The sequence below is a fragment of the Pimephales promelas genome, chromosome 20 (assembly GCF_988280905.1).
Source record: "Pimephales promelas chromosome 20, fPimPro1.hap1.1, whole genome shotgun sequence".
Lineage (NCBI taxonomy): Eukaryota > Metazoa > Chordata > Actinopteri > Cypriniformes > Leuciscidae > Pimephales > Pimephales promelas.
The window spans coordinates 17115585-17140996 of record NC_142788.1 but is presented as its reverse complement, the minus strand read 5'-3'; the positions used below and the strand labels follow the sequence as shown (position 1 = coordinate 17140996).

General features: G+C 37.5%; 3 protein-coding genes across 4 annotated transcripts in view; 1 reads left to right on the top strand and 2 right to left on the bottom strand.

Moving 5' to 3' along the window:
* Position 1: 1 nt before the first annotated feature.
* slmapb (sarcolemma associated protein b) lies at positions 2-6919 on the bottom strand. 2 transcript variants are annotated; one of them, XM_039652644.2, is made up of 10 exons: positions 6782-6918; positions 6335-6397; positions 4734-4859; positions 4404-4478; positions 4027-4332; positions 3155-3350; positions 2543-2702; positions 2214-2348; positions 1231-1318; positions 2-823 (listed from the first exon to the last, which is right to left on the bottom strand). In XM_039652644.2, the coding sequence occupies exons 2-9, from the start codon at positions 6384-6386 to the stop codon at positions 1235-1237; spliced, it is 1134 nt and encodes a 377-aa protein (XP_039508578.2). In that variant the 5' UTR covers positions 6387-6397; positions 6782-6918; the 3' UTR covers positions 2-823; positions 1231-1234. The 2 variants fall into 2 exon arrangements, with proteins under 2 accessions (XP_039508578.2, XP_039508579.2); XM_039652645.2 differs by lacking the exon at positions 1231-1318 and having other exon boundaries at positions 6782-6919.
* Positions 6920-8884: 1965 nt separating this feature from the next.
* On the bottom strand, positions 8885-19927 carry atp6ap1lb (ATPase H+ transporting accessory protein 1 like b). Its single transcript, XM_039652486.2, has 7 exons — positions 19719-19927; positions 17184-17224; positions 14808-14893; positions 14311-14552; positions 13151-13201; positions 12788-13031; positions 8885-11514 (listed from the first exon to the last, which is right to left on the bottom strand). The coding sequence occupies exons 1-7, from the start codon at positions 19817-19819 to the stop codon at positions 11278-11280; spliced, it is 1002 nt and encodes a 333-aa protein (XP_039508420.2). The 5' UTR covers positions 19820-19927; the 3' UTR covers positions 8885-11277.
* Positions 19928-22264: 2337 nt separating this feature from the next.
* Positions 22265-25412, top strand: part of dnah12 (dynein, axonemal, heavy chain 12) — a 29820-nt gene continuing 26672 nt past the window's right edge. Inside the window, exons 1-8 of the mRNA XM_039652487.2 lie at positions 22265-22733; positions 23380-23467; positions 23572-23598; positions 23701-23890; positions 24190-24256; positions 24372-24530; positions 24855-25050; positions 25194-25382. Of these exons, the coding sequence (XP_039508421.2) occupies positions 22537-22733; positions 23380-23467; positions 23572-23598; positions 23701-23890; positions 24190-24256; positions 24372-24530; positions 24855-25050; positions 25194-25382 (1113 nt within the window). The 5' untranslated portion in view covers positions 22265-22536. The remainder of the gene's footprint in view (positions 22734-23379; positions 23468-23571; positions 23599-23700; positions 23891-24189; positions 24257-24371; positions 24531-24854; positions 25051-25193; positions 25383-25412) is intronic.

The following is a 25412-nucleotide window of genomic DNA, read 5'->3' as shown; positions in this document are numbered from 1 at the left end:
ATGGCTGAACTACACTTATTTATTGGAATTGCATGTTTGTTAGATCAGGTAGATTTTCCTTAAATCTTTGTACAAGTAATAATATACATAAATCATAAACACTATATTATAAGTATCTTTAGGACAAAATAGCTCTCTAATGTTCTAAGTGAACAGCGATTATTTTCATCATCATCATCATTAATAAGAATACGTCAAATCCTTATCACAAAGTACAGTGCATAGACTAATTACTAATGGCTTTGTATAAGGTGCAAGGACACATACACATTACATGGCGGATTTAGGCCTTTAACCCACAGAATGTATTAAAACTTAAATGGATGCATCATGTCTCGAATGTGTTATTAGAGTGGGATTTGCAAAATTCTCAATCACTTTTAATGGAAGGTATAAACGTTTGTTTATTTGATGCTACTGTATGTTATTTAAGGCAAATCTCTAAGTGTTTGTTGGGCAAAGCAACAGTGTTCAATAAAATACCTGTTATTAGCCAGATACTTCAAATGCTATGCATACACAACGTCCAATTTAAAATATACATGTATGGTGCAACTGAGGGAATGTTGTGATGAAATTACTCTAAGGCCGTCGGTATGCGAGTAGAAAGTTGCGTTTAAACACTTTTTACTCCAACTAACACCACACAGACTAAAAGGACACAAATGTTAACACGTCTGAGAAAGATTGACTAGGTATGCATGTCACGGTGTGTGCGCTTGTTACTGGTTCATCACGTTGTTCATTTTGAGGTCTTTGAAAGCAAATACCCCGTCACAGCAATGGTTACAGCGGCAACAGGCATCCACCTGATCCATTTTCCCTGCGAAAACAAACATGACAAGAGATGACATCATCTGTAGCACCTCATCACCAATCAGAACACGTTTACGATCAAGGATGCACATGAGCCGAGAAGGGGACACAAAAGCCACAAGGACGGCACGCAGACAAGGACAGCAAAATACACACGGTGGAGGACAAAGAGAGCCGGGATGCCTCAGAGCTACGCTGGAAAACTACACCCTACAAAATGGAGTTCGTCAGAAACACTTGTTAGTGTGCGTCTTATAATACAAAGCGGACCTGTAGTAGGGAAACGGAAGCATTTTGCAAACGACCGGACAGCATTTTGTAGCTTAAGCAGAGAACTGTTTAGTGGTCATGCATAGCCCTGAGGATGATGGATGCTTAAGCAGAGGAATGAGACGGGACAGGAGCACTGTGTACCTTTCTACCACAATGGGCCCAAGCACCAATACAGCAAAGCCAGGACAAGGCCGATGGCTACGGCTAGGATGGGCTGCAATAAAGACAGCTAAAGGAGGGAAGGGAGGGATATTACTGAAGGACTGTCTTATGCTTATGTGCGCTATTATTGGACTGGTAAATTTTACTATCATCATCATCATCATCAAAAAAAAAAGGAAATCAAAAGGTGAAGCGTGTAATTCTAAAATGCCACAGTCTGTTTAAATGCGACACATCAACTTTTGGTTTAACCGATGCTGCAAGTGTGAGGCAGTACCCCCCCCCCGTCTGTCAATGGCGTGGGTTGATGCAGCAAGCCTTTGCCATCTCACAGTGGTTTATCAGCCTGGAAATTTGGAATTATTTGAAATTTTATATATAAATATATATATATTTTTTTTTTATATTATATTTTTTATTTATTATATATTTTTATATTTTATATTATATTTTATTATTTTATTTTTTATATTATTTTATACAAATAATTTAATAATTAAAAAATTAAAAGAATTTTGTTCTTAAGTGAATATTTGATTCATACATGAAACTGTCACAAAAATATTAAGACACTTGCTTCCTCATTTTTGTTTTGGTGGCACGTTCGAGAAATATTTAGCATGTATTTCATGTAATCACATGGAATTTTGAGGTGAAAACTGCATATTGCAACATTTTATTTACTCTTTTTATAGCGAGTGTCAGTTTTGGACCCCGGGTAGAAACCTTACTGGAAACAGTCTGCAACTACGTTTGGTGTTGTTATTGGCCACAGAAATTACACACTTCATCTTTAGGCTATACAAAATGTTGAAACAAATGTGGAAGTTTATTGTCAAACAAACGGTGATATATTTTTCATCTCGGATTTCAAGCACAAACAACGCTCTTTCCTCTTGAACTGTCCCTATTGTCAGTGCCCCTGTTGTTGAACATAAGTGTTACATGGATTGAAAACTCACATGCTTGTCTTTGTCCTGCAGAAGCCTCAGGCGCTCTTGGCTCTGCTGCAGCTCTAGACTGATGGAGCCTTTCTCCTCCTCTACATTCTCATACTTCTCCCTGAGGCCTGACAGCTCTGACTGGATCTCCTCATACTGAGAAAGAAAAAGAGAAAGAGTAGAAACCTTTCATAAGGAGCAATGAGCCTAGTCAACAACACACGCACACTCGCACACACACTGTGTATCCAGGGGCCAGGGCTTTTTTTAGGTGCAGAGCTCTTTTGTGACATGCCTGCTAATGAGTCTCAGGCAGTTCTACTTTCATTCTCAACTATGGTGGGAATAACCTCTTTCTGCAGTTCTTTGATCCTGCTATTGCCTTGCTCCAGCTGGATAGTGTCTCTCTGGTGTTCCTCCTGCAGGACGCTCAGCCGTTTCTCCATGTCCGCCTGCGTCTTCTCCAGGGTCTTGACCGTGTTGCTCAGACTTGTGGTCTGTTTCTTGGAGCTGAGGCAGAATGCAGGTTCAGATTGCAGATCGATTACATCATTACATCACAAGTCTGCAAAAGGATATTTTTCCAATTTAAAAATGAAGTGCAAGGCTGGGTATTGAAAAAGATATAACGATTCGATTAAATTTCGAGTTTAGATTTCAGTTGATTCTGATTCGGTTCAATACTATATGGATTCATTTGGATATCCATCAGGTACAGTATGTCCATTTATCAACGGGGACAGAAAACTAAATTAAAGCTGCAAAATTACAAAATATACCGTCAAAAAAATGTATTTATATATTATTATATTATACAATATACTGTTAATATGGCAGCTTTTTTCACTTTAAAATGATCAAATAATTTGCAATTACATTTGGTACTTCAATTGCATTTGGTGGCATGGCAAAGGCAACGGCAACTTCACGTTTAGCCGTAGCTGACACCGCTTAATACAGACCTGTCCAGCTCTTTCTCCAGCTGCTGTTGTTTCTTCATTAGCTGTTCTTTCTCTGAGCGCAGGGTGTTGCTCTCACTCTGCAGGCTGATCTTCTCTTTCTGCTGTTTATCAGCCAGCTGCTCTCTCTCTGACCTCAGAGACACACACTCCTTCCTCAGGCTCTCACAGTCCTTCTGCAGCCGCTCCAGCTCGCTCGCTGTATCACACACACGCGATTAAAAACGTACCCAAAGACATGCACACAAATCACAGATATAGCACACACACAAAACGGTGGAAGTGATGTGAGAAACGCGAGTCATCTTTAGAATATCTGTCGAATTACTGTGCAAACACTGCCGTGACTATTGTTTGATGGACCTAGGGGCTTGATTTGTAACTTCTACAAACACATTATTTTCCTCATTCATCAGGTTTCCCTGAAAGGAGGACAAATTCCTCTAATAGATAATAAATGTGCAAAAAAAGCCTTAATTTAATTGGGGGCCAAATACAGGAATTTAGCCTGGCGAAGCATAATTTATGTATATTTAATGTATAATTTATTTGTCAAGGTATAACCTTTTAAAATGAACACTTTAACCAATGCATAATAATGTTAACAGAATTTTTATTACTATTATTATAACATTATCAGATTCAGAAATCAGATTTGTTCATGCTAATTTGATGTCATACGATTTATCGTACGATTTTTTAAGAGGTACAGTCATTTATTTATGTATTATTTTGGTTTAGAAAAACACATGGATGAGAAGTGTTGACGTTCTCACATAATTCCATGATTTTTAGCAATTAAACGAAGCTGGTTTAAAATTCTATAGGTTGGCCCAATCATCTGTGAGGGGAGAGGCGTGTTGGGTTGTGGGTACCTTGCTGTTTGGCAGCTCTGTCTCTCTGCTGGTTCTGCTGTTGTTGACTGGCCTGTACACTGTCAAGCTCACGCTCGTACTTGTTTGCAGCCAACTGCCATTTCTCCAGCTCAGAAGTTAGTGTCGCCAAGTTCCCCTTCAGCGCGCTGACCTCATGTTCTCGCTCGGCTGCCGTTTTCTCCATAGTGCGGCGCAACACCTGCACTTCCTCCTGAGCTGTGTGCACTTCCTGTCTCATGCTGAAGACCACGCTGTCCTTCTGATCCCTGAGATTCTCCATGTCATCCTGCAGTTTCTGGAGCTGAGCTGAATACACATATAGACCATTTGGTATAGTATATTGTTGAGTAATAAAAACTTAAGACATACACACTTACTCTGCAAGACCTTTATCTGTTTTGCTGACTCCTCTGCCTGCTGCTTATTGGCTTTTTTCTCCTCCTCCAAAAGACCTGTAATACACAGCACAAGCCATCAGGGGGACCTATTGAGCATGACTGTCATAACAAATCATTTCAAATGTTCACAGGCTTACTCAAATATACAAATACTAATAATCATCATCATGTGTAATTTAATATTTAATCATGTATTTTACATAAATAAAAATATGAGTAGTGAGGCAAAGTTCAGTGCTGTTTTAGGATCGGTTTGGTCTCTCATATCCTAATAAAACAGACATTAGAGAGTAATCTGTGTGAGCTTACCTTGGAGTTCGACACACTTGTGTTTGCTCGAGTTGGCCTGTTCATTGGCATCCTGCAGTTCCTGGTTGAGGCGCTGGATGACCTTCTCAGACTCACTGGCCTCCACAGTGCTCCTGCTCAGCTCATCTGGATAAATGATTACATTATCTAATGGGAACTATTAAATATCATAATTAGACACTATTATGGTACTCTGCTGTCAGAGAATCACTCTTTCATCAACAGTTAATGGGTGATCTGGGTCTTTATCTCTGTATCAGCATCAATGAGATGCATTTCGACTTCGCCAGATTCTTCTGCCCTCTGACGAAGTGCAAACCCTGTCACCAAAGGTTAATTAAATCAGAATGAATCACATGGTAATTTCCCTGGAGGTCAGAAAATGGGTCTATTCCATGAATTAATAACTTTAAGAATAGATCCATCCTAAAAACATAATATCATCAGTAGGGTTTAAACTGGGATCTGCAAAAAGGATGGATGGGGTTTCAATAAAGCTGCCATTTGAGTAAAAGTTTGAAAGGTTCTAATGGTATACAATGCCATTTCATTATAAATCAGAAAAGTTTTTGAGAAAACATTCATGAAGATTTTTAACCTTTAAATAAAGATCCGTTGCTCTGCAAATGTTACGTTTACTGACTGCAATTTAGTTTGCCTAAACTTAGAAACAAACCTGCTCCTCTTGCTGGAAACCAGGCCATCTTATCAAATGCTCCAGAAAAATATGACCTCATCTTAAAAACTCAAGGGTGTATATACCATAAATGGGCATATCAAGGACATATCATTGCAATCAGAGACGCATAATTCCAGAAATTGTACTTCACATGCCTTGGATGACTAAGCTAAAATATACTGAAATCCTGTGCAGGCTGCTAGAGTGGAGAGGACGAAGACATTAACGTTTCATGAGGTTCTGCGGAGGGTAATGTTTATGGATGCCATTCTGCATCAAAAACTCAATCTCTCAGCAGAGTACCAGGGCACATTGAAATGCTTTGGCCTAATTTATTTGTGAGTGTGTGGAAAAGGAAGACACAATCAGACAGACTAAAAAATATCTTCTGAAAACACTAGTATAAGCAGAAAGTATTAGCAGAGGCTGGAAACTGTCCCATTGCAGCTAATGATAACAAAACACTGCCATGCATGATTACATTTGGGTATAATAAAATGATTTTTGTAAAATCGCTTGTTCTGAACAAAAGGTTTTATTCATTACGCTCAAACTGCTGATGAGCAGTTCTGAGGTATGTAGTAACAGATGTATAAAAGGCATAGTTTACAGAAATTTCACTGAAACTAAACATACATTTTATTCCTCGCGGTCTGTCATTTTTCCATCTTAAACTTAATAAAAATCCATTATTTTTTAATTAATGAATGAAATATGTTTTACAAAAATACATCAAAGAATTAAATAAAAGAATTGCTCACAAGTAACTCAATAAAACTTTATACCCAAATATACTTTATACAAAAACAAGGTTTAATATCCTCAAAATGAATACTTAAAGGGACAGTACAGCACTATATTTTGGTTCTGAATTCTTCAGCAAATAACAATTAAAAACTCAATAGCAATAAAGTGTTTTTACCTTTGATCAAAGCCACTTTATTAATAGGATCTTTCAGCTTCTGCTCCTCCATTGTTTTCCCCACTGTGACAGAGCACGAGAGCAATTACGTTAATACCACTTTAAAATATGAACTTTACAAAAAAATTTTTAGATATCCAAGTTTACATAATTGATTGAATAGTAAAGCAATGTTAGCATGAATTTCCAGGTGATGCCAATTATGACTCAGCTAGTTAATGAGGCGGAAAACTCAAATAAATCACTGTTTTCTAAAAAATGCAACAGAAGTGTAAGAAAATAAACACAAGCCTTAATCTTTTCCCATTTCAAGCGTCAAATTATAGCGTGCACTCAAAACATAACGTCATGCCAGTTATATAATACAGCTTAGCATCATTGTATCAATTAGGAAGACTACTCATCACCTTTACTTAAGTCTGAGGACTAAAAAACAGATGCCATTACCTGTAGACTCGTGATGTCACGTTCTGTCGGTGCCGAAATAGAGCTGCAATATTCAGGCTTCTTTAACTATCGATTCGCTCTGGTGATGGGAACTGGACGAATCCATTCTGAAGGGCGGGGGACAGCGACGCATCCACATATCTTATCTGGGGGTTTCCTTGACAAAGCAAGGCTGACACGGTAGAGTGGAGATGATATAGATTACGCTATATGAGCTAATGAAGTATATTGAACTCTGAGGGGTCGTTTTCTTTGTGGAATTTTTTTGAATGCCCCTTCTTGTGACCCCCTCCTCCCGCAAGTGATGGTCTGGAGGTCTCGCTCACATGGGCATACAAGCGTCCTGAGGCATCTAAAGAGAGGCTGCAGCTGCATGGTAGAATACACTCAGGCCCATTGTTTCACTCGTTAGTGCTTCTCTTATGTAAAAACTGTTAACAATAGTGATCATTCGTGCTTGCATCAGTTTTAACCAAAGCACTGTGATTTCAGTCAACTTAATTGGATGTCAAAATGTCAATCACTTTGACTGCCAGACCGATCATTTGAAAGTGTCTCGTCGATAGAAAACATGAAAAAACAAAAACACCATTGACCTCTCAAAGAAATGCTTGCATTTCTTGCCCAGTAATGGTTTGTCACTTGTTTGGTTATTTATTTGTTTGTTTCTCCAGATGTACACATATGGCTGATTTTGTGTGCTGGATTCTCAAATTTTAAATTTCCAAGTCTCAAAATCTGTGATAACCAATTTCTGCCAGTAGTCTGCTGCTAAAGGACTTGAACATGGTAAGTGACATGCTGATTTTTTTAATTGCCTGTGGGATATTTAAAACTTTTAGAATGGAAGTCTCACATTGCAGATTTGAACATATCATCATTGTATTGCTGCTTACTTTATTATAGGCCTGCCGCCTATAAAAAAGTGCAAACTTGTGCAGTTTTATAATTTACCTAAACAGGGCATTAGGTATTATATGGATACTGTTACATTACACATAAGCATTGCATTTCCAGTGCCATCTCTTTCAATATCTCTATGAAAATATTGTTTGTTTTTTTTCTCAATTTGACCAACCAAGGCTGATGTTGAATTAAAGGGACACTTCACCCATTTGCATTAAGCTTTGTATCTTATAGAAACCCAGTCATATTTTTGAATGGTCATGGTTTATTCCCTTATTTATCGATCAAGAGGGCACCAAATTCAAAAATTCTTTTACATTTCGACTACATATATGATCCACTTTCAATAAATGGGTTGAAATGGGTGAAATGCTCCTTTAAGAGTTTGCTTATGGATCTTTCCTTTGTTGTCATGGTGATAGAGCAAACCTGTCTCATTCATAGTTCTTGCCCATGTAAGTTCTGACCGCACAAGATGGACTGAGAAAAATCACACAACATCACCAGCAGAAAATATTGAAGTCACCTTGTCCAGTGCCATCAGATAACCTTGAATCCTTGAAAGGGATGAGTCATGGTCATAAATCTCTGCGATGTAAGATCTACAGCTTTTAATGACAACAAAAAGAAGCTGTGCTCGTCCAAGATTTGGATCTAAAAAATGGGTATTCTGGGTGCCTGAATAATTCAGTGTTTTGTAGGCTAGATTAAGAAGATTAAGACTATTTCTCTTTCTCTTTTATCCTCTCTAATACTTAATATTCATATTCACTATTATAGCTTAAAAACGTTACATATAACATTTAAACAGATTGATTATTTATCTATTTGCATGTCAGCACATGACTGACCTTCAACACTGAAATGTGGTTGAAATAATGTCCTTTGTTGTTTCAACTATGAAAAAAGCATTGAAACAACATTTAAAGCAGCACTATGCAGTTTTTTTTTTTTACTTTAACTGAATAGCTTCGGAGTTATTGCAATGGTTATATGACTATTTTCGGGTTGAATGTTTGGCGTCTCACCCAACCCCCTGTTGAGTGACATGAAATTGGAAATTAGTGCCAGTTTGGGACACTCTAAAAGGCTTAACGTAAAAAAAAAAGCTTAACTTGACTTAATGTACTAAGACAGTGGCATTAACAGACCAAACTCAGCAAACACCTTAATAATAAAGCATAACCCAGAATATGAACGCAACACATTTAATTACACGTTAAGCATTTTTCTCCCGTAGAAAACCATTACAAAGAAAACGCTTAATGTATTAAGACGGTGATATTAACAGACTAAATTCAGTAAACACCTTATTAATAAACAATACTATGTACAGAAAAGCAGATGAGCCCAGAATATGAATACAAAGCATTACACGTTAAGCGTTTTCTTCCCATAGAAGCAGTTATAAAGAAAATGCTTAATAGGCTACAAAGAGCCAATTCTGTACACACCTTATTAATAAACCATTTAATTACACACGTTTTCCTCCCATACAGAAAACATTATGCAACGTTAAGCATTTTCTTTATAATGATTTTTTAAATATGAGGTAATTAAACGCATTGCATTCATATTCTGGGCTCATCTGTTTAGTATTAGTGTGGTGTTTGCTGAGTTTGGTCAGTTAATGTCAATGTCTTAGTACATTAGCCACATTAAGTGTTTTCTCTATGGCAGGAAAACGCTTCAAGTGTAATTAAATGCGTCATGTTCATATTTCGGGCTCCTCGTCTGCTTTTCTGTACATAGTATACTTTATTAGTACGATGTGCACTGAGTTTGGTCTTTTAACATGTCGTAGCCACATTAAGTGTTTTTCACGTTAAGCGTTTAATGCCCCGCCAGTTTCAGGTACCCGGATGAGCGGACTGCATGGATGACGACCAATTGACCAATCAGAACAGAGTATTCCAGAGTGCTGTGTAATGAGATAACATGACTAAACCAGCATGATATTGTTTGTATATGCAGCACAAAGCCAGACTAATGCCAACTGTGTGAGGCTGTAATACCCTGCAGGAAACGCACTCAGTGCTGTGAGAGTCAGTGACGCAAAAAGTAGACGTGTGAGTAAAGTTTGTTTCGAAGGCGGACAGGTAAACTGTCCCGGTAAGAAGGCAGCGCCGCAGGCTCCTGCTGAGAAGTGTGAGATAAAAGCAGATGGCAGGAAAAATGGAACAGGAGGGGTTTGCTGCGTTTTAACCGCAAACATCCGGGGCCATAGCAGACGGTCAGCATGAGGTGGGTTAGAAAGACCCCATAGCAGCAGTTTGCATGGCCACAACCACTGCTTTACCTTAGTACACGGAGAACATCACAACAAACGCATGCAACGTATTTTCTACTATTAAGATGTAAAGGTATGACGCACTTTGCATTTTTATCTGTTTATTGTTCAGACTGAATTGACTGATGTTCAGAAAACTTCTTGTGCACTTCAGTGTGTAAGACCATCATTCAAATGAACACCTCCAGAATCAGACGTGCCATGGTAGAGGTTTATCTCTAGTCATTGTCATGCTGCAGGTTATTGTGATAATGAGTTACTGATGTTATAATTGTAGATATAGCGGTATACTGATTATGATACTGAGGGTATTAAACACTTACATGAATAATTGTACAGCATTCTTTCAGCATTACCTCACTATAGTTATACTGTCTGTACTATAAATTCTTAAGGGGTGCTAAATTCATCTATTAGTCCTAATATATCCCACCTGAAAAGGGACGGCATATAGATCTAGCAATTATGAGACCATAATATAAAAATGTTCTGTGCAATATATCAGTTTCCGAAGCTTAAAAAAAAGGTCTTTTTCTTGCTATACATTTTAAGCACTTTGAATTTATAGATTTGAAGGTGCTTAATACTGGAAGTTTGTTAGTTATTGAAACCACAGTCGAATCTAGATCTAGCTTATCATTTAAAGCTATGTTGTATAGTCCTGGAATACATAAATAGTATTAAGCACTGTACATTTATGGTTTGTTTTGTATGCTCCGTATTCACATTATTACTGTCAGTTACCCATCAAGGCTGACAAACAGTTTTGCACCACTTTGGCAGTCATATAACAGTTCTTGTAATTGGCAGATCAGTCTGCAGACTCCATTACAGATGAATGAGATGGTGATTTTTGTACTGTAAAAAAACAAAAAACATCAAGCCGCAGTCATTTCTGTTCCACAGTCTTTTCTCTTCTGCCATCTCTGCCTTTTCGATTCATATATTTCTAACCACAGTACTTGTATCCAGTCAGTGAAGTGCTTTGAAAAGCCCACCAGAATGGTGGTCTATTAAAAGGCAATCTCACATTTTTTTGTCCCTATTTAATAGGCTTCCAAGTCCTGGTCCTGGAAAGCCGTGATATGTCCAGGTTTTGGCTCTAGCCTGGGTTTTAACACCTGATGAATCAGGTAATCTCATCCTCTGACTGTAAGAAGTTAGGTTAAGACAGTGATAAAGGGAGGATTTAGTGCCAGGCAGGAGGAAGACCAAGAGGACAATGCAGCCATCCAGAATCAGAACTAGCAATCCTTTCTACGCTGGTCTTTTGCTGGTTTTACAGCACCGCCATCACTCCTCACACGCTGTTCTTGTCTGGGAGCTCAGCCTCGGGGGTGCGGGGGAAGTAGACCGTGGTCTTGTGCTCTTCGTAACGGTCAATGTGCTTGAGGTGGACGACCATGTGCAGGGCGTAAGCCAACACAAGTAGCAGAATCAGAGATGTGATTAGGCCCATCAAGATGGCTGGAGTGAAGAAAGTCGCACAGTCACTTGCTGAAGCAAACTTGTTGGACTGGACATTAAAGGCCTGGATCTGAAAAAGAAAAAGTTATAAAATTAATGTTTTCTGTCTGAGAAAGTTGTGTCTGAGAAAAAAATGTATTGTGAACCTATACATGAACTAGATCTGGGTCTGTTGACTGATAGAAATGTTTTAATCCCTTGTTTACACTGCACACGTCTGCGGTGAGGTTGTGTTCTGTTCTCCACGCGTGCCAACTCACACCAGGATCGTATCAGAAGAGAAGTGACTGGATGCGCGAGACCACAATATTTGCATATCCGACATTGTTTTTCTTGATATTTCATGTTTTTTCTTGATTTTGAGGTTCTACAATGGTTAAGTTGGCTAAATAATGGTTATATTTTGTCCAGTTTCATTGTGTTTATTGCTATGTCTTACTTTTTGTGCTGTACCCTACAGGCAAAGTTAATGAACTTAAAATTCCAGTTATGAAGGATAAGGATAAAAGATTTGTGTGTTTTAGTCTTTAAAAATATATCCTCAATTATCTTGTATCTATATTTCACACACAGTGACTTTGAGCAGAAGGAGAACATTTGGACGTGGCGTCCGTCAAAAATAGATTAAGCGCCTATCTTTAGCGAAGCAGCGAGGAGAGCCACTTCTGGGACGCTTCTGAAACGTGCCGCAACGCAGCTAGAATAAACCATAGACTGTAAAAAAAAACACAAACATTGACTAGAGTGCCCTCGATGAGCTACCTCGGTTGTAACGAGTGGTTATTTCAGTCAAAGTTGCTCTTCTATCAGCTTGAATCAGTCGGCCCATTCTCCTCTGACCTCTAGCTTCAACAAGGCATTTTCGCCCACAGGACTGCTGCATACTGGATGTTTTTCCCTTTTCACACCATTCTTTGTAAACCCTAGAAATGGTTGTGCGTGAAAATGCCAGTAACTGAGCAGATTGTGAAATCAGACCGGCCTGTCTGGCACCAACAACCATGCCACGCTCAATTTCTTAAATCCCCTTTCTTTACCATTCTGACATTCAGTTTGGAGTTCAGGAGATTGTCTTGACCAGGACCACAACTCCCAATCCATACAAGCAACTGCCATGCAATTGGTTGATGGATAATTGCATCAATGAGAAATTGAACAGGTGTTCCTAATAATCCTTTAGGTGAGTGTATATGCCAATAAAGAACCTAAAGAATGTACAGTTTTGTTAAGCATTTCCTATAAATTAACCTTTCCAAATACAATAATATCAGCAAAAACCACAGAGATTCTCAGAAATACTTAATTTCAATAAACTTTTAAAAACATAGAAATATGGCAGCTACCTGAAAATCTGTGAAAGTGATGTGCCAGTTTGCCGAGCTGTCAGTGTGGGAGCTGGGCACCAGTAGGGTGTCGTATTTCTGTAAGCTGCTGACATGCTGGCAGTGGTAAGAATAGGTGGCGGGGGCATAGACCTCCGTGGCATTGAACGTGGCCTCATGAGTCCAGTTGTAGTGGATGTGAACACTGTCCAGAGTGAACCAGTTCTGGCTTACTGATTCGTAGAATGTGTTAGACATCTGAAGCCTTCAGAAAACAGACAAGAGGAAGTAATTAACAACTGAATGTAATTATCATCTTGTGAGGTTTTGTGTAAGCTTCTAAAGGATGCGTCAAGATGAGTGTAGAAGTAAAAGATTGTTTACTTGATGACAAGTCCCCTGATGTCTTCCAAATCTCCCAAATGCAACGATAGCCTATAAAAATGCAAGATTGTCATCAGATTATCATACACACACACACATTTTTTTTATAATTATAAGATTTTTACATTTAGAATTTGTTCACCTAGGCAGCATTTATTTGCAAAATATTACAATTTAAAATAACTGTTTTAAATTTGTATACATTTTAAATTGTAATTTTAACATTGAACAGTATACTGCATAATATTTTTGTGGGAGCTGGGATGCATTTCTTTCTGGATTCTTTGATAATTAGTTTAAAAGAGCAAGTATTTGAATTTTTTATAAAATTTTCTTTGAAAATGTCTTTACTGTCACTTTTGATCAAGTTAATGCATCCTTGCTGATTAAAGTAACATAGTTTTCAGCCTTCATAATTTATTTCCAAGACCCTTGTGATGGTACATCGACTTACAATAAGTTAAATGACACGTCTGCCATAGCCTGACGTGGTCTGTATTGCTTTTACTTGCACTATGCAACTTTGGGTTTCGGGTAGTAACCGGAGCACAAAAAGAACTACAAAATTCGAGTGCTTTATGGCATACGTCACTTTCTCCACCACTTCCTCAAATTGTCTGTGGCCATGCATTGTTGATTCCAAGGCCGGTGCTAGATAAACAGCGAGCGTGTGTGTGACAGTAAGCTGCGGTAGGCTAAATTATTTACAACAGCGGTAATGGACAATTCCTCTTCCAACCTGTAGGGTGACCACAATTCCTTGGTGTTGCTTTAAGACTATTAATTTATTTAAAAAAAAAATCTTACTGACCCCCAGTTTCCATCGGTAAATGTATACATACATAATAGTGGCCTCACATAAAATGTATTAAATTATCTGTAAATATTCAGTATCCACAAACATGAATTTAGCGGTATGTATGTCAGTTCAACTCCAAATTGTTGAAATACTTTTAAAATTTTGAAGAATATAGCTATTATTTGATACTTCCTTTTAAATAAATGCTCTTGGTTTGATATTTTGTTTTGTTTTTTGTTGTATAACAACATTTTATTTTACTATACGTGTAATGTAAAGTCTAAAAAACCTTTTGGGGCCACTGTATATACTACAAAATGCTACTGAATCTGTGGCAGGAAGAGTTTCCAAGAACACTTACGTAGCCTTCTCCTTTGTACAAACGGAGCCTTTGGTGTCTACTTGTGCATTGGGTCCAAACACCCTCTCTGTGAGGTCCAGGAATGTGTTGTTCCTATATCGAATAGCCAGTCTCTTGGCTTTGAAGAGGATGCATATCTTGCCGTTGTAAGCTACAGTCAGTGGGGAGTAGGGTCCCAAGCTGGTAGACTCTAGTAACTTCCGTTTGGTTCTGGGCTGGTTATGCAGATGCCACCCATAAGGCTGTTTGAAAATGATAAGACAAACTAAGCGATGATGTATGGAACATATGCATTATTGATGGGCTTCTCTGATCTCAAATGTTTTCTTATAAAAGGAAACGCTCAGGCTTAAGATAGCAGATGACAGATATTTCCTAATATGTTAGTTCTAAATCCATTACTGTGTTATTGGTCTTGTAGGATGCTGGGTGAATTAAGGCAGAGATGTTGCTTATGGAAGCCAAGGTCACATTGACTATCAGGGAAAATGCAATACCTGCAGTATTCTTCTGAGTGGGTTTTCAGCTGCAGGCGAATAGCTCTCCTCGTGTGAGGCACTTGGACTCTCAACATGTTCTCCAGCTGCATCACGAAATGTTGAAAAAGGACAATGGGGGAGATGGCATGGTGAGTTCTTTCAGCACAGAGAATCACTATATTTTTAAGCACACAAAGTGAATATGCAAAAAAAAGTTTTCACTTCTGCGGTATGAACGTATACATTTATCTAAGAGATAAAACTTATAGGACATTACAATCAGCACAATATGCAATAGAACCACACTAGTATATTGCTTATTTTAATCTGAGATAATATTCCATTTGCATTAGCTTCTAATAAACTTTTAAATAAAAGCTAATGCTTAATCTGTCATTATACAACAGCTAGTTCCAGTTCTCAAATTTGATTGGCGGTGGGGATTATTCAGTGACTTTTTGTACGGGTTAAATCATTACACCAGTGGGTGGTGATATAAGTGATTCATTGAACCCTTTTCCGACAACTGATTTGCTCAAAATCAGTTTTTGTTGGTAAGTCATTGAATTGTTCACTCAACCAATTCGTTCAAAATACTGTATGTTATTCGAAGACAAAATTGCTGTGGTTTCGTTTGGAAGTATTTTTCGCTAGTGGAGCAAATATACAGTAGTTAATTTAAAGTCCCCCTGTGGTGATTTTAATGTTGTTTATATGTCTGTTTTTTTATATGCTTTAAGACAAACCATGTAGCAAATTCATAAGTCAACACCATTGCTGAGTATTTTCTCTTTAAAACCGCAGTGATCTAAAGACTGTCAAAAAAAAAAAACGGTTTAAAATCGCTGATGTTTCTGACGTCACAAACTAACTTGTAACCAATCGCGACAACATGTGATCGTCAGCGGGTGGATCTCTGAGCTGTTGTAAGTGGGTGGAGGCGGGGCTAATTTACAAATTCATAGAACCGCCTATACTAAATGAAGCAAGGGTGTAGTAGACTGAGTTACATTCAAGATATTTAACCTGTTAAACCACTTAACTGTCACCGTCCCACAGGTGGGACGTTTGCCACTATATTTTTAAAACAATAATATCTTAGTAAATACCTTAAATAATATTGACAAACTATATATCATTTGAAAGCTTACAATCTCTAGTTTCCATATTTGGTGACTGATTTTCAAAATATATTACAGAGGAGCCATAATTTATCAATATAAAACAAGAATATTTTCATACTCATAAGGCGTGTTCAGACCTTTATTTTAAAATAGCAGTAAACATGAAAAATCATGAAAAAATGGTAGATACCTCAGTTTGTTTTCATGCCAAAAGTTCAAAAGATAGAATCCATTCAATTATTTTGGAAAAAAAAGGTCTGAAAAGTTTGAAATATCAAGAAAAAAATAATAAATTCACCATTTGTGACGTGGCAGCTAGCTATGACTTACATGCGTATTCTTTGTATGTGTTTCTTAGAGGTTCAATTCATATCAAAATCTGCCAAACTTCCCATGCTACTTCTGAATAGGATCTCTACTTCAGAAATTGTATGAAAATTGTGAAAATAATGGTTCATATCACTCAAAACACGAATGGAAATGCAGGCGCCCTTATATGGGCAGTAATGGAGTCTGATTGTGCCCTAGTGAAAAAGTTTGGTACTGCGCTCAAACAAAATCTTACTGAAAGCTCATTTTTTGAGATATCAACCTAAAATTTGAAACACAACTTGTTCAGATTTTTGGCTTTGATCTTTCTGACATTTTAGAGTAGCCCAGGTTTTGAAAATATATATTTTATGTAAAATATGAATAATTAATATTTTTACATTGTACATTTCCATAAACTCAAACTTCTATAACTTTTTTTCTGTTTCACTTTCTTAATTTATTTCACTTCTGCCAAATGTCTTCTTTAAAACAAGACCAATCATATGTCTATATTCCAAAGCATTCTTGAATTACAACCATTTAAGTTCGAAATGTGCATTTTCATGTCTATTCAAAAAAAGGGGGGGGGGGTGTGACAGTTAAGGCATTTTTTTTTTTTTTGGGTGATCATGATGATCAAAATTAGTTTTAAGGGATACAATTATTGACTACAGGCCAGGGGACTTTAAAATATTGCGTATAAAATTATAATTACGCTATATTAACTTCTTGTTTATTAAAATGTAGCATAAAACTGTTTCATTCGACCTGGCAGCTTACACAATGCTCAATAATGCAATATAAATAAATAGAAACAAGAGAAACAAATTTGACTTTACACTGTTGTGCACAAAGTTAACAGAAACTCGCACTCAGCAGAAAATGTGATTACTATATTTAAAAGAAACTGAAGGCAAACCCAAAAAGCATAGCTGCCATGAAAGTAATAGATACTGACCTGTTCTAATTCTCACAGCTTGATATGGTGGGACCTCCGAGCTGTGATGGAAAAACAAAGCAAAACAAAAAGTGGGTTGATCTCTTTGTGTCAGGCTGTGGCCTACTTATCAACCTCTAAGACAGATTTCCCATAGATCTACTCAGCTTGATGCACCAGTCATGCATGACCACAAGTCTGACATCTTCAGGGCAGATTAGTGTCTCAGCAGATGACAAGACATTTAGTCGAATGTCACGATTCTCACGTGCTTAGCACCTTGAGTCCATCAATAAAGTGGGGGCTAAAAATTACTTAATGGCACCTTGCGTGTACATACACACATGTATATTTATCTTGTGTCACCTCATCCCTCACGCTGGAACTTGCTGGATTATCCTAAGATGAACCATTTATACGTCTAATCACAGAGATAATGAGCTTGGCGGACGATCTCCTAAAACCTTATTAAGAATCTGCTGCCTTATCTGGGAGAAGGTTTCCTGCTGTGTGAATGTGTTGACATCCAGGGCTGGATCTAGATTCAGGCCTGTTCACCTGCAGCAAAGTCAGCAGGGTGTGCGATTGTGAACGAGAGCATCAGATGACCCTGGCTCACTCTCTTTAGGTTCATCTCTTACGTGCTACACCACCCCACCCACCTCTACTACACTGGAATTTAGTGCTTAGAGCTTTGTGATCATGTAAGAGATTAAAGACAACAGCTAAACATCAGACTTGTGGGGAAAATAAACAGATTACTGCATGGAGCATTCATTCAGTTCTTAAGTGTGATATGAGCATTGAATCAACAGTGATTTGGCATATTGACTCTTATAATCCAATCAAATGCAGGTGCGAAAACCAAAGCAAATGACATATGAAGAGCTCTGGAAGTACAGTTGTACAGTTTTTTTCCGGGTTGTTCTGCTTAAAAAATAAGAACAATGTAAGCACAGCAAATATGGTCCACCCAGCCCTGCTGAGGAGTGTGTGTGCACGAGGAGTGACTCTCGCCTTTGTTCTAATGCCAGTTTACCGAGGTCAGCAGCTGAGGACTGCGCTGCTGTCATTGGTTATGGCTGGACACAGTAGCCTAAGTGCTGAATTGAGCATTTATGTAATGAAAAGCAGCGTTCACACTATGTCTTCACCTCACTGGCGCTTTCAGAGCTCAATATCATCTTTTGCATATATAGATTATCGGTTTAGCATACAGATTAGCACAGTACTCTAGCACACACTAGCACAGTACTCTACAAACACAACAACGCTTTAAAATAGATTTGTCTGTTAAATGTTAATAAGATTATAGCCTTTGGTCTAATTCCACTTGCTGCCAATCTTGACTGTCTGTTTTGGTCTGCATAGGCACTGACCCCGAGAAACTTGAGGAGGGTTGTAAACCACTCAACACTTTTTACTCCTAAAACACATTTCTGGACTAACAAGATACCCAATGTTTTAACAGCCTGCAATGCTGCTCTTATCCCTATAAATCCTAAGCTTTAGATTCTATCTAGGGAGGGATGGGCAAGTTGGTAGGTTGTTTACCATTGCTGCAGTTAAAGAAAGACATTCAATCTCGATCATATAACATATTCACATAGAGTATTATTCGCATATAAAGGCATCAATAATTTTAGGAGGTGTTGTATATCATATAAACACAAATGAATAACCACTTTTTAAAATGTAATTTTAGCTTTTTGATCAAATTAAAATAACAAAAACCTCAATTTGGATCTTATTCATATCAAACAATTACAATCTTAAAAAAAGAAATATCATGTGACAAATCAGGCATCATCCAGGCAAAAAGATAATTTTTTGGTTTGCTGATGTTTAACTTAATATATACACTTTGCAAATCTCATTTAAAATATACACAAAAAGTAGTTACTCGTAAAATTTAAAATTGGGTTGTTGGTTTTTTTTAAAGATAATTTTGTGAAACGTTTTTGGAAATTTGAACATTTCAATTTAGATTTAAACTAATTCTATCTTCTGTGGTGAGCAATAGATTACTCATAACTTCTATTATTTGCCCACTCTCAAATACAATAATATCAGATAAGTCAATCATTTGTAAGTAAATAAATGTAACTAAACCAACATATTTATGCTATTCCAGCTTTGATATGCGTAAAGGAATTCAGCAACTGTACAATAACAAGTAAATTCAAAGATGCTCATGTAGCCAGAGCCATCTGAATCTCACTTCTTTCTTTTGTATCTTGGAGTAGCATCTGTAAACTGACTCCTACAGACACAGGATAGGGTCTGCCTGCTGTCCCATTGTCATAGCCATGTTTGAATGTCTTGTACTTACAGAGAAGAAAAACTGCAGCAAAACCACAACACACTCTGAATCTAGAGCCCACGTTCGTCAAATTCATTTATGAGTTCCATGAATGCTCTTACAGCATTTTCCTAATTAAGCGCATTTTCTTGGTGTCTCCTGCCCACTGTAAAAGACTAAGACAGTGCATCAGCTGCACAGCATCACTGCCCCATTCCCCCTCCCCACGCTAGAGCTGAAAGCGCAGCTCTTACCTCCTGTCCAGGATCGCAGGCACTTGATCGAAGGGCAAAGACAGAGAGATAAACACACACAGTAACAGGAAAAAAAACAGGAAAAGCTTGTGTTTAGCCATTGAGACAATCTGACGAGACTGCCAGAGATGAGGTCTGCTTCATAATCTGCTCTGAACGCACATCCCTAAACCTGGGCTCTCTGACGGGCGGCCCGAGCAGCCAATCAGCAGGCAGGGGGGAGATAATCGTGCGTCATTCGCCTCACAGCCTTCATTCTTGCAGCCTTTCTGTCCCCCCACACCCTCTCCCTCTCTCACACACACTCACTGTTCTGCCCCTCCCCTATCATTTTTCTCTCTCTTCTGCACCCTCTGTCTCATACAAACATACAGTAGCTGCCGGCCAACCTCAAGCAAAGGGGTTTACGTGTTTCAACGCTAGTCCTAGGAGCCTAGTTTCATAAGCACTTAATATCTGGCATGCCTAAAAATTAGTTGAGAGCGTGAAATTGTTGAACAGCAGAATTAAATGTCATGATAACTGACCTAGATTTACACTGAAAGCTTTGATAACAATTAATCAAACAGTAGAAACCTCTACATCTTATCAACCTCCATTGTGCATAGCATAATGACCTTAAAGGGATAATACACCCTTTTTTTCTCCTCACCTTTGTCATTTCGAACCTGTATTACTTTTTTCCCCCCTGAGGAACACAAAAGAAGATATCCTGGAACGTTTTAAATGTGTTTGCCCATAAAACAACATTGGACCCCATTGACTTTCATGGTTATGACGTGCTTTAAAAAGCAAGGGATTAAATCCTAGAGAAAAAGTTCTCGGTTTTGGTCTACATCTTGTTGTCTAGATTTGTATTGTGTAAATGAATGCCACCAGAGTGCTTGGTTTTAGTGAGCCAAGTGGGTCATTTATTTGCCCCTTGTCTGTAATGTGCTTACGGTGTGATTGATAAGCAGAGTGACAACTGTCAGTCTTCTTCATTGGGCAAGACAGACCTATTTTAACGTCGCCTTCACTGGCCTTAATACAGTGAAATGGAGCATAGACTGATGTTAACGATGTGTTGTGCTGCTTTTACTTATAATGGTAGAAGTAAAATCATGACACGTGCAAATAGCTTTCTTTGTCACTCAGACTGCAGAAAATGCTGAACATGTTTTTTTTCCTTCAAACTACTAACACTTAAGGGGCCGTATGAAACAAATTTGAGGCCAAATTAGTTTAAAGACGCCTAATGTTATCGCTAACTGATCTGAAACCACCCAGGATGTCTTGTCCTCAGACACCTTTATTATAGTTTTGCTTACATGAGGAGTCATTTTCAGGGCAATGATGTTTACTGGACCACAGTGGCTAAATGAATCACACACCCAGACTGTTTGCACCCAGACAAACTAACTCTGAAGGTGATTAAACTACGGGGCATCTACCAGTACCACATTAATCACACCATGCGCCTAATTATAATGATGTTGGGGAAATGTTGCCATCTTGTGGTATGTATTTCATGAGTGATGACTGTATACTTCGTTCTGCACCAAACTTCATCCTCGCTAATTATTGACACCCACATTAGAACATACAAATGAGTATGTTTTTTTGTTGCTAAGGTATCACAAAAATACATGAATAGAGCAAATGCAAATGTACAGATTTAACCCATAAAGCCTACCGTATCATATGCTTCTAAATTTTCAACATAATCAAATATTTGCTTAAAAACCTTTCACGATTGACTACATGCTTTCTTCCCTCTGATTAATAGCTCATACTTTTTTAGCAAGTAAAAGGCCTTTTAATATAATTGTAAGAACATCCACCTTCATGCTGTGATGCATATGTATTTTTACTTTGAAAAAAATCAAGAATAACTTTTAAATTGTTAGTAATATTTTAAGATGACCACTTAATGGACTGAAGCAACTTTACCTGATTATCCATACGTAATTTTTTAGAAACATTTTAACATGATACAAAATTAATCACAGGATGATAGGATACATCAAGCTTTTGTGGAATGTATTGGATTCTCTGTCCTTTACAGGGTTAATATATAGTACAAATAACTAGGAACGAAATGCACCAATTATATAAAATATATGAGAAGAAAAAACATCTCAAGTACATTGGAACCTTTTACAAAATAAATTTAGAAGGCAAAACCTAAATTGTCATTGTTTACATACCCTCATGTTGTCCCAATCCTGTATGACTATTTCTTCTGTGAAACACAAAAGGAGAAGTTAGAAAGTTTGGGACAGACACAGCCTAATTCACCATTTGTATTATATGCAACTTTCACTGGATCGTTTATCCATTCAATAAAAGTGAATGGCTTATGTGTATACCATAAACTGATATACTTTTTCAGCATACAGAAGAAAGGCATACTAATCAGTAAATCAGAATAGTTCATTATCATTATTCATTTATTTATTTATTTTTGGATTATCTATCCCTTTAAGAGATATCTCACTGACATTCCTTAAATGACCTCCTTGTGTTGGCTGATAACAAAGCACTTCCGATGGTGCATCCATGGTAACCTTTATGTTGACGGAAATTCCACATGTGCAACAAACTTGTGTCAGTTTGAAGCAAGGAGCTCAAAAATACCGTTAGAGTACGAATGACGTTTCAAAACTACGATAAACGGCAACATGCGCTATCGCTTAAAAACTGATTTGTAATTAATTTAGGTATGAACACATAACTTTGTTTGGAATTTGTTTCCTCGTAGTTCAAGCAATACGAACGAATTTTAAACACATTTATGTATGTTTAAACGGGACAAACCTTCTTTCAGTGGCTAGAAATGCCGACCTCATCAGCGGCATATAAGGGCTCTCGGGCGGACGATGTTTGGAGGAGGTATAATGCTCTGCCTCCTATCCCAAGCCCACCGGTTCGGGAGGAAGAGTCAGGCCTTCCAGTGAGCAGGCTGGCCGTGAGGAGGAAACTCCTGCGACACAGAAGGGGCAAGGAACAGCGACTACAGGTCAAAAAAATGATGTAAGAGCATTCTTTGTTGGTGTAACGTTATTTTATTGTTTTATTCTTTTTTAATATGTTGTTCACAATAATAATGCGTTTTTATTTAAAATAAAAATGTTGAACTGAACACATCAGTGTTTTTTTTTTAATAAGTATTTTTATTCTGCAAGGATGCATAAGTGACATTAGGAGATGCATAACGTTAGAAAATATTTATGTAATATATTTTATTTTTATTTTTTATTAGATCCTTTTTCAAGGATCATGTGACACTGAAAATTCAGCTTTCCCATCACAGGAATAAATAACATTAAAATATAATATTATAAAAAATATTTTAAATGTAATAATTTTCACAATAGTACTGTTTCTAAAACATTTTAAAAAATCTTACAGACCCCAAACTTTTGAAATGTAACTTAGTCAGTGTGTAATTTTTATTTACAGCCTACAATACCTTTAATTAATGTATAGTCATAACAATAGCATGTATAATATTAATAATTAATGAAATATCTGAAAAATGTACTTTAGCTTTAGATGAAAAAAATAAATAAAAAATAAATCTGGATATCGCTGCTGTTTATGCTTGTCAACTGAATATTTGTCATTGGGTGTTTTATAATAGAGTCATATTGTAACGTGATATCTGTAATTGTGTTAGAGTTGACAGGGCAAAGCAAGCTTACATGAAGGCCAAGGAAGCAAGAAAGCCATCTCCTTCATCTCCTGAACCAGAGCTTCCCTCAACTGTATGAACATTTTACTTGCTCATACATCTCACACACTTTAAGTAGTCTCATATATATGCATTGTACTGTATTTGTTAATAATATAATTAAATTTTGTTTTCTAGATGATCAGCGAAGAGAGGAAGCAATATGTATGCGATTATATTTTACCTCATAATAAACCTCTTTTATTACATGGTGGATCTTTTCATTTAATTGTGTTTTATACTTTTCCCTCCCCATTGTCCTTGTAGATGAACTACTTGTTCCTGAAAGAGTGTGTTGAGCGAAGTCCTGTCGCACCATTTCAACAACAGTGGCTGGATGCCATGTTGGCCCTTGTGCCCTATTGGCTCTATCAGGGGCCCGACAGAGAAAAGTTGCTTGAAGACATATGCAAGGAGGTCGGTGAGACCTATCTCAAAGTCATGATCAAGCACAGAGGTGAGTCAAATATCATCTCTGGAATATAATCACATTAAAACATCACATTATCATTGACATTGACGTCTTGATTATGACAAAGTGGTCATTCAAAATGGCATTGGTCCTGCTCCTTTTTCATAAAAATGGTAAATGATTATTCTCTTGGGATTTAACAAGGATATTTTCCAGAAAACTAACTTCACAAATGACTATAGATTTACAGAAAATAATATAAAATCTAGATCTGTTTTTTGTGTGTTTTAAAGTTTTTATGTAGAAACTGGGGCTTTTGTTATTAATGTTTTTTTTTTTTCTAGTAAGCACTACACTGAAAGATCCACGGTCAACTGACACGATTTCTCAAGAAAGCAACAGATCTGCTGAGTGAGTGTGCACATTTTTAAAAAGGAAAATGTGCATGTTCTAGAAACATTTATCATAATTATCTTAATATGGCCAGTTTATAAAGTGTCTTATGATCTTGGTTTTGCTTCACCAGGATTCTAGATTTCTCCTGTCCATGGCATGACAGCTTTGTGCAGAGTCGAAGAGTGATAAAAAATAATCTACACATATTGCATCCAGCCATGAAGAGTGTCCTTGATATTTGCTACAGCACATTCTCCCACCTGCTCCTAGTTGATCTCTCAGACTGCAGGTACTGCCTGATGATGATGTTTGGGATCTGGGATCACTCTTTTTCTGATTACATGCTGTGTATTTGTTGCTTGGGTCAATGGTATATAACAAGGAGAATATTTTGCACAAATATGCAATCTTTTATATTCATGTTGGTTTCAAACATTATTAAAAAAGCTTTTACGGCATTTAAAAAAATGTGATGTTGTGCAACCATCATAAAGGGTTGTCCATCGCTAACCCTAACCTCTGGACAGTCACAGCACTTATATTAAAACTATATAAGTAGTAATATAAATTGAAATTTGAATGACGAATGTATTTCTTAAAACCTGTTTTAAAGGTCCACAGGACCTTTAGACTGTGAGAGTCTGAAGAACAAAGTAGCTGTGAAGTGTGAGAGAGTCGAGGACACACTCATGAAAGCCTGGTACCCCAAAGTCATTCACCTGCTCACCAGCAAAGGCACTCTGCAGAAAGTCAAACCCAAAAAGCTTGACTCCTTTTACAACTGTGCCACAACCCTTATATCCAATCAGGTGAGCCGCTGAGTATTGTGTTTCATGTAGTTTCATATCTGCTAGCAGTAACTATGAGATTTATTTCCCAACTGTTGGTGTTTTTGTGTGTGCCTAAGGATAATTGAATAATTTGCTTTGTTTACCCTTTGTTTTTCTTATAGCTAAAGGCTCTAGTTGAGAGGAGTGTGGTGACATTTGTCAACTTGTTTGATCCCCTCAACATCAGCAAACTCCCCCTATTCAAGATGGGCTTAATATTTGATGACGAGAAGATGGATTTTTATCCTAGTTTTCATGATCTAGAGCAGGCTGTGCTTGAAATGGCAAACCTGATTAGCAATACTATGCAGGTTTGGAAATATGTTGTTGTGCCGCTGGTT

Coding starts and splice junctions, on each gene's coding strand:
- slmapb (XM_039652644.2), bottom strand. CDS start 6,386: ATGGAGGAGCAGAAGCTGAAAGATCCTATTAATAAAGTGGCTTTGATC. Junction 4,860..6,334: donor TAAAGTGGCTTTGATCAAAG/GTAAAAACACTT, acceptor TCATTTATCCAG/ATGAGCTGAGCAGGAGCACT. Junction 3,351..4,026: donor CAGAGCTGCCAAACAGCAAG/GTACCCACAACC, acceptor TGTGTGATACAG/CGAGCGAGCTGGAGCGGCTG.
- atp6ap1lb (XM_039652486.2), bottom strand. CDS start 19,819: ATGGCTAAACACAAGCTTTTCCTGTTTTTTTTCCTGTTACTGTGTGTG. Junction 17,225..19,718: donor CCTGCGATCCTGGACAGGAG/GTAAGAGCTGCG, acceptor TTTCCATCACAG/CTCGGAGGTCCCACCATATC. Junction 14,553..14,807: donor CACTCAGAAGAATACTGCAG/GTATTGCATTTT, acceptor ATTTTCAAACAG/CCTTATGGGTGGCATCTGCA.